This window comes from Varanus komodoensis, unplaced genomic scaffold (assembly GCF_004798865.1).
Source record: "Varanus komodoensis strain SLA01 unplaced genomic scaffold, ASM479886v1 scaffold1, whole genome shotgun sequence".
NCBI classification, from domain to species: Eukaryota; Metazoa; Chordata; class Lepidosauria; order Squamata; family Varanidae; genus Varanus; species Varanus komodoensis.
Window position 1 is genome coordinate 91,574,289 of NW_025335268.1, and position 8,554 is coordinate 91,582,842.

At 43.2% G+C, this 8,554-nt stretch overlaps 1 protein-coding gene across 17 annotated transcripts in view; it reads left to right on the forward strand.

Moving 5' to 3' along the window:
* The first annotated feature begins 1,336 nt into the window (after positions 1–1,336).
* KIF1A (kinesin family member 1A) overlaps positions 1,337–8,554 on the forward strand; it is a 113,944-nt gene continuing 106,726 nt past the window's right edge. For all 17 annotated transcript variants that reach the window (XM_044449985.1, XM_044450035.1, XM_044450039.1 and 14 more), the window contains exon 1: positions 1,337–1,442. In XM_044449985.1, the coding sequence (XP_044305920.1) occupies positions 1,337–1,442 (106 nt within the window). The remainder of the gene's footprint in view (positions 1,443–8,554) is intronic.

The following is an 8,554-nucleotide window of genomic DNA, read 5'->3' on the forward strand; positions in this document are numbered from 1 at the left end:
TACAAGTTCAAGACAGTTTCTTACTGACTGGCCTAAAGAAAGTAATTCTGTGTTTTGGAGGCAAGTAAATCCCATGGCTCATCTAAAACATTAATGTCCATTCAGACTTATCAGTAGAATGTTACATTAGGTTGTGAATTCTTTTCAGTTTGGAATATGTTCTCAGTGGTATAGGTCAGGCTTCCCCAATCAGGTCATACCTGACTGGGGGATGTTAGGAGCTGAAGTCCAACACATCTAGAGCACACCAAATTGGGGAAAGCTAGAGTAGATGAAAAATGAGGCATCAAATTTCTGGATATTTTAGAGAAAGAGCAAGCCAGGGAAACCTTAAACATTTCAGCTTTTTACTGGTTAATCTGTGCCTGCAGATTAACACAGTGAGATGCATTTTGTAGTTAAAAACTGCTGGTGGCAGGGGAGAATAGAATTGGAGATCTTATATGATGATGGGAATTAGCAAGAGAGGGGTGTTTGGGATATAGGTGTGTGTGTGTGTGTGTGTGTGTGTGTGTGTGAGAGAGAGAGAGAGAGAGAGAGAGAGAGAGAGAGAGAGAGAGAGAGAAAGAGAGAGAGAGAGAGAGAGAGAGAGAGGTGGGGTACAAGAAATGTATACTGCACATTGAAGTAGGTTGCTGCATTCATAATTTGTTCTTGTAGATTATGATGACATTTTGATGCTGGGTGAGAAGATGGAACAGGAGAAAGGAATGTGTAAGAGGGAGGGCACTGATTCAGCATTACAGGGAAAAGAAACAGAGAGAGCTTTCTCCATAATCTTTGGAGATTCTTGTAGCCCAACATGTCTGAACTTCTTGTTTCTCACAAAATTGTGCTGCAAAGATGCTTTTGCTTCTAAGGTGCCATTGAAGTTTTTCTTTCTTTTCAGTTTCAGATTAATCTTATGGACCCCCCCTTTAAAATAAAAGATGTCTGTCAGCCATGTTCAGAATGAATGAGGATGCAGCTTTGTTTCTAAATAGTACACCTAGTGTGTAGCCAGTGCTTGTAATTACCTGGAGATCCAGCTGCAACTGTATTTTCTGGCAATCACTTTCTGGGGCGCTGGTGGCGACGGCGGCAGCGGCTGCTGCTGCTATCTATACTGCCCATAACCAAAGCTTTCTGGGCAGGTCTCAGTATTTAAATCACCCATACAGATTTCAAGCAGGCCCAACCCTGCTTAGCTTCCAAGATTCAGCATGATCAGGCACTTCAGGTTATACAGCAAGCAGAGTCTTAGAAGAAACTTTCTCAGCCTCTCTTTCTTGTTCTTTCCAGGACATTTTCAGGAGTACAAGCCTAGAAGAAGATAAAAAACTTTAAGACCATCAAGATGGCAGGAGCTTCTGTCAAGGTGGCGGTGCGGGTACGCCCTTTCAACTCCCGGGAAATGAGCAAGGAGTCCAAATGTATCATACAGATGACAGGAAACACCACAAGTGAGTAATTGCCGCATCTGTTTACACAAAGTAATTCTAGCCCTATTCTCATCTAGTTATCCACATGTTGACCAAATGCGTGCAAGGGGAGCAGGATCACACTGCCTGAGTTCTCTCTGACCTCTGCACATGCAGGTGAAAGTGAAAATGGCATGTTTTATTGCATTACTGGGCTTATATGTGCAGTCAGGAGCATAGACATTGTTTCTTGGAAATGTTTTGAAAAACAAACCATTTTGTCTGGGAAGATGTCAGACAATGCTCATCCTGCAGATTTGCTTTCCCTCATAATATCTGAGATCACTATCTGAGTATTTGAATTGTTACCCAGCAACATATTAAGAATTAGAAACAGCCTGGAAATGTACCAGTGAGTACACAGAATTAATGTTTATCTTTCCATTTCTGAAATTGCTTGTTCTGTTGATGCCTATTCCTTCTAGAGTTGAAAATCCTTGCTTTGTCTTTAATTGCTCTTGCATTGTTTTTGGCTGGTGTTAAACTGCTGCTTGAAATGTCTTGAGATGCTCTATAGAGTACTGAACAAAGAACCAAGCTAGACATGATGAATACTTGTGTATAGCTTAATGTAATAAAAATAAACATCACCCCAGGCTTTTTCTCAGTCAGTTTGTCCTTCACCACACCTTCCATAGCAGCCATTTTGGGGTAACAGTTTCTTAAACTGTCAGACTGGCCCAAATGTTGCCTGACCCTACTCTAGTGGTTTATATGCCAAAATAATAAAAACATTATTAAAATATTTTATTAATAAAGTTTAAATGCTCTGGTAACCTCCCAGCTGGGTTAGTGTAATGCGCTGTATGTGGAGCTGCCCTTGAAAACAGTCCGGATACTTCAGCTGGTACAGAACAGAGCTGCCAGGCTGCTGACGGGGACCGGTCGTTATTCTCATATAACGGCGGTCCTCTACCAGCTACACTGGTTTCCAGTTGAAGTCCAGACCCAATTCAGGGTGCTGGTTTTAACCTATAAAGCTCTGAACGACTTGGGACCAGGATACCTGAAGGAGTGCCTCTTCCCTTTCATGCCCTCACACCCCTTAAGATCTGCGGAAGATCCTCTGCTCCCGGAGCCCTCTTTAAAGGAGATAAAAAGAACATCTATCCGGAGCAGGGTCTTCTCTGTGGTGGCCCCCAGATTATGGAATGTGCTCCCTGGAGAGGTGCGCCTGGCACCGAGTTTATATTCTTTTTGGCGCCAGGTTAAAACCTTTTTATTTAATTGCTATTTTTAAAAACTAATATTTTATTGTTAACAGTCGCTCTTTTTGTTTTTTGTTTTTGTTTTTATATAATCTTTTATGGAATCTGTTATTGTTTTATTGTTTTTAATTGTATGTGTTGTGAGCTGTGCCGGGATGCCGAGACATGTGGTGACGGCATACAAAAGTTTTAAATTAAAAAAAAAAAAAGATTACAACAAAAATTAATCAAATGGAGCAGCATCATGGTATTAATCGCCACCCAGGGAAATAAGTAACAGGTGAGCTGGAGTGAATTGAAGAGATGAAAAGTACTTGTCCTTCTAGTGTGCTTCTTTCCGAGCAGCGCTGCTGCTGTTGGCTGTTTGCATGTGAACGGAAGCCAACAACCCCAGAGATTTGCTGACAGTGAGGTTTTTATTGCCCACAGGACAAAGTCAGTGACAATAAGCAGCAAAATGAGGAGCTAATCCCTTCAGCTGGACATGAAAGCTAGTTCCTTTTAGAGTCTCACTGCATTGCATGGCACATAACAGCTCAGCAGTTCAGTAGCAGAGTGCAAGGAAAGAAGCAATGGCCAGGGATATCTCTAGAGTGAAAACATGTTTGGGAAAACTTTGTTTACTACTGGCTTAATTTAGGTATGAAGGGGCCATTTACAGATGTAATGTAGGGTATATAACTTTAGACAAAGGGGCATTTTTGCCTGACCACCTCTGAATAGTTAGAGAGTATATAAGATTGGATCTAATCCTGTACAGCCAGTGATAGAAGAAGGCTTTGGTTAGTAATACTCAGAATAGACTGTTGGAAACAGAGGAGACTGATGTCCTGCATTTTGATGAGTTTCAAGTGGAGTCCTTCTTGTGCTGTTTTCCTGCATCCTTGTAAACCTGGGGGTCTTCTTGTGCCCTTGAATTCCTTCATTCTGGCACTATCAGTGTTGTGGAGCAACTATTGTTGCATGGTTTTCTGTATTTCCCCCCACTGTGAAAGGTTGAAAGGCCTCTCCTAAGGCTCAGTTACTGGCAGCCGAAGCTCTAAGCTACAAAGTACCACTCTTTCTTATAAAGTTGCCGCCATACCTTCTGCTTTTCATCCTCCTTCTGGTCTGTCCATTGGTCCACCCCATCACAGGAATGTGGCATCAGAGATCTCTGAAAATGAACTTGGTCCTGTTTCCTGCCTTTGATGTTCAGTAGAGTTAATGCAAGGGTGAGGTGCCTAGTAATACCTTTCAGAGTTCTTCAGTTTGGAGCTTAGGATCCCTATTGCTTACCAAGGGTCATATCAGACTGCTGTACGGTGCCTCTCCCCATCCTACTGCTTTTGAACCTTTTCCACTGCTTTGCTGGTACTCCAGTTTGGCAAACTGGAGTAACTCCCGGTTATGGTGTTACCTGCAACTGTACTGCACAGTTTCAAAAAGTGCTGCTTCATGGAAAGAAACATGGTAGTTGCTTACCAGAATGTCATTGTGTCTGTTAACACGCAGTGGTCATTTCCTTTCGCTGACAGAAGGCTGCTATAGAAATTTTCCCCCTCTTTTCATTTTTCCTACCTGCTATCAGGGGTGCGTTTTGCTAGTGATCTGTATGGATGGTAGGACCAGAGTAATTCCATGCTGTAGGTATGCTGGTAATGCTATGCAATTTCTTAGAAGCCAATCATAGCTATCTGATTTTGACTGCCATTAAATCTTTGTAGAGGTAAGAAACACTCTGCTGAGAGGAGAAGATACTCATTGTCTTGATTAGTGATAGCCTGACTTATAAAATCAGCCTTATAGGGGAACTTGTCAGCTGATGAAATCTAAACTAGCAGAGATTGTCCAAGAAAGAGATTTTGGGTTGTGCTGGACAGCTCAATGAAAATGTCAGCTGCTGTGAAAAAGGCAGATCCCATACTAGTCATGATGAGGAAAGGAATTGACGATAAAACTGTCAATTATATTATATTCCCCATATACAAATCTATGGTGTGATCACATTAGGAAAGTTGCATACAGTTCTGATCACCCACATAAAAAGGGATATTGTAGATTTGGGCAAATGTAGAAAATCACGATTAAAATGCTGGAGGGTACGAGGGAACCCCTGGGATTGTTTAGCTTGGATAAAAGGGTGAATAAGGGAGACATGATAGAAGTGGAAGCACTTGCTCACACAACACATAGTTAAACTGTAGAATTCACGTTCACAAGATGTAACTCTGGTCACCAATTTCAGTGGCTTTAAAGGGGGATTGGACAAATTCATGGAGGAGAAGCTTATCAAGGGCTACTAGCTCTGGTGGCAGTATGTGGTCTCCAGTATTGCTGGGGAGGAAGGGAGCTGTGGCACTCATATCTTGCTTTACTGAGGGCAGCTTGACTAGCCAGTCCCTTGATCTGATCCAACATCGCTCTCCCCCCCGAAGTAATTGATTAAACACTGTTGAGCTCAAATAGGGAGGAAAAAGATAATGGAAAGAAAGAGTGGATATTTTTGCATTCCTCTTTCCGGGTGTCTTGGGTTTTGCTGCAGAATGCTGGTTCCCAGCATCACGTTTTTGTTTCTGTTGAATGATTGCTCTCCCCCGGGGCAGCTCCCCTCTGTTACTTTTGGGGCAGGCAGTGTAATTCAGCCTTTCCAGTCAGCTTCCGGAATAAGCCTGGCATTCCTTCATGGACCAATCTGTCCCTTGTTATTTTTTCATTTTCTTTTAAGAGCCAAATACAGGGCAGTTTTTCCATGGTGTGTGCAATGCACTCTCCAAGCAAACAAGAAGCCCTGTATCACTTCCAGAGGAACATTAACATTCTCTCCCAAGAGTGAGGTCTTCGCTAGGGCAAGTCTGTGACTGAATGAAATGCCATGTGGCTTTCACAGAAACCTTTCCTCTGTTCCTTTTTCTCTGGATTTCCCTGATCTGGACTTTGTAACATTGAGAACTGCTTATAACTAGTTGGAAGGCCTTTTCATTCATTGGCTTTCCTTGCAATAGCTGTGGAAAGCTATTTTGTTGATATGCCCCAGTCCAGATGTTCCCCTTCAAGGTACTGAAGGCGTATCAAGTTCTTTAAGCAAAATGTTCTGTACATGAGAAAATATGATTCTTCTCATGGGGTGCAGCAGGTGGTCTTTGATGCAGCCACGATATACCCAGATGGATCTGGAGCCTGCATCCAGCTGCCACCTCTGAGAGAGGCTTGGTTGTGGACGAGTAGGAGGAGGGCATTCACAATGGCAGCGCCTCCCGTTAGGGAATAGGCTTGCCTGGTGCCAGTTCTGCTATCCTTTTGGCACCAGGTTAAGGTTGCCCTCTTTGAAAGAGAATTTTACCAGTTCAAATAGAATACTGGGGCATCATGTCAGCTGTTCAACAGGTCTTATGTCTTAATACATGCTACTTACTGGTTTTGCTTACATTTGGTTTGAATTTGGCTTTTAAATCTAGTGTTTAAATTCTGATGTATTATTTTTATGATATCTTACTGTTATTTGTATTATCATATTGTATTGGTTCTGTATTTTATGTACTGTGGTAAACTGTCTAGAGAGCTTTGGATATGAGGTGGTATAGAAACAACAACATGGGATGTGATGACATGAGCTTCATGATCCTATGCATGTTGAGACAGAAAAAAGGCCTGCAGCTCCTTGCATGCTTCAGCAAGGCATTTTTCTTTTAAACATGCATGCAATTGGATCCTCACTCTGTTTCAATGCATCAGAACAGAGGTGGGTACCACAGGCTAGTGGGACTAATGCAGCCTTCTTGAGCTTTCAATCTGGCCCTCTGGGATTCCTTAGATGGCCATACCTGCTTCCCTTGGCTCTGCCCCTTTTCCTCCAGCTATTTGTAAATTTCTGTCTCCTATTCTAAATACTGAAATGCTTAAGGTTTAGTTACTGACTGGAAGAGCCCTGAGCTAAAATATGATGACTTATTTGGTCATGCCTCCTTTTGCATTCAGCCCTGCTTACTACTGAAATACAGCCACAGAGAGCTTCTCCAAAACTGAATTCAGCCCTTCTTCTGAGAGATGTCCAACACTCCTGCTTTAGAGGACTTCCTCTGTGTGCTTAAGGGTCAAACCACACATCACGCCATTCTATGACAAGATTGCTACTAAGTTAGAGGGGCATAATGCCCCATTATACTGCTAGTAGTGGGATTTGTTTGAGCCACCGCCAGAGAGTCAGGTACTAAATCATGAAGCATTGCAGTCGCTAACCCATGGCTCATCTTTCCTAACTCCAGACATGGCAAAATATGCTGAGCCCTATATTGCATAGGCAACAATCTGCAATAGGGGTAGATGGTCCCATCTGCAAGCATTTAAAAAGGCAATCTTCAAATGTATTCTGGCAGTACATCCAGGTAGTCCATCCCTTCTTCCCCAGAAACCTGCCCACCCCCATTTTGGAGACAATATCACCAACAAGATGCTTGTCTAGTAAAGCAACCCAACTTATTTTCCTTCTGCTCTGAGAAAAGAACCAGGGTAATCATGTACAATCAACCTTGAGATGTTCTGCAGAAAAGTAAGGTCTTGGGCATAGACATATGGGAAACAGTATGGAGCAATTTCCCAAGGGAAATATGATCAGAACTGAAGCTCCACATGGATAATACGGTGATCTGAAGACATCAAGACTCTCCTACCTACAGTTTTCGGGTGCTTGTTTCCAGCAGACAAGCAAGAACAAGAATAACATAGTGTTGTTGATCAGGACTTGCTTATGATGCAGTCACTCACTAATTCTGGAGAAAGACTGGAAGATCTGGGAAGTGAGTTTGAAAGGACTCTTCTTCCCAAAGTGTCTCAGGTGAGGGTGGGAGCATGGCTTGCCACCATGACCTTCATGCCAAGCAACCCCTTTCTGACTTTCCCAGAGAGGAAAATGCAGGTAGCACTGCATATGAAGATGTGGAGCCAGCTCAAGAACTAAGGCTGGTAACCAAAGAGCCCAGAGGGCAGAGGAGGAGTGAAGGAAGAGATACCATTAACCAGTGACTAATGTTGCATGGCTGATGCATGTTACAAGCATAAAACCAACCTGGTGCAATTCATAAGGGACTTGATGGTCTCCACAGAAGCAGCAAGTGAGTGCACATACAGCCTTTTCAAGGTAATGAATAATCAGGAACATAGAAGAAGGAGCCTGTGAGTGTTTACTGTCAGATCCACGTAAGCAAAAGCTAGCAGCATCTGCCTGTTGGTGAGTCACTGTGTGAAGGCATGGCAGCTTCAGAATATGCCTTTGATCTGGCAATGGGGGAAGTGTTGCCACTGACAGACAGATGGATGTGCTTTGAAGCTGGACTGCAGCTTTGCAAGTAACAGTGCAAGGCCACTAAGGGGAAGGTTTGTACAAGTATCTGCTGCATCTCTACATGCCACGGAAGCAGTTTCTTCTTCTCCCTAATCCTCTTGGTCTTTCTCCTTCTCTGTGAAATGCCTCTCACCTGTATTTTCTGAGGGATCCACTGATTGCCCAACACTGTGGCATGGAGTCCTGCACAGCACCCAGCTGCACCGCTGAATGAAGTGGACGAGGCAGACCCACCTCCTCACAGTGTCAGTAGAGCACTTGCCACCAAGCATGTTCTTTGGCGGTTTGGATGGAAGAAGACGTTCAGCATGGAAATGTGCTGGTACTCAGTAACTCCCTCACACCTGGCATGGACACACACCCATCCTTTTTATTCTGTCTTGTAATGCTCCTCTTCTTCCCTTTCAGTTTGATGTTAATAAAAATTAACACAGATTTGCTTTGAGAGGTGTGTTTTCAAGAACAGTTGCAGTGAGGAAAATGGTTTACTTTCATTTCTGGAATCATGGATTCCTGTGGAACCGAGGGAAGTGTGGCTGCTCACTTAACACTTGGGATTGCCTGCC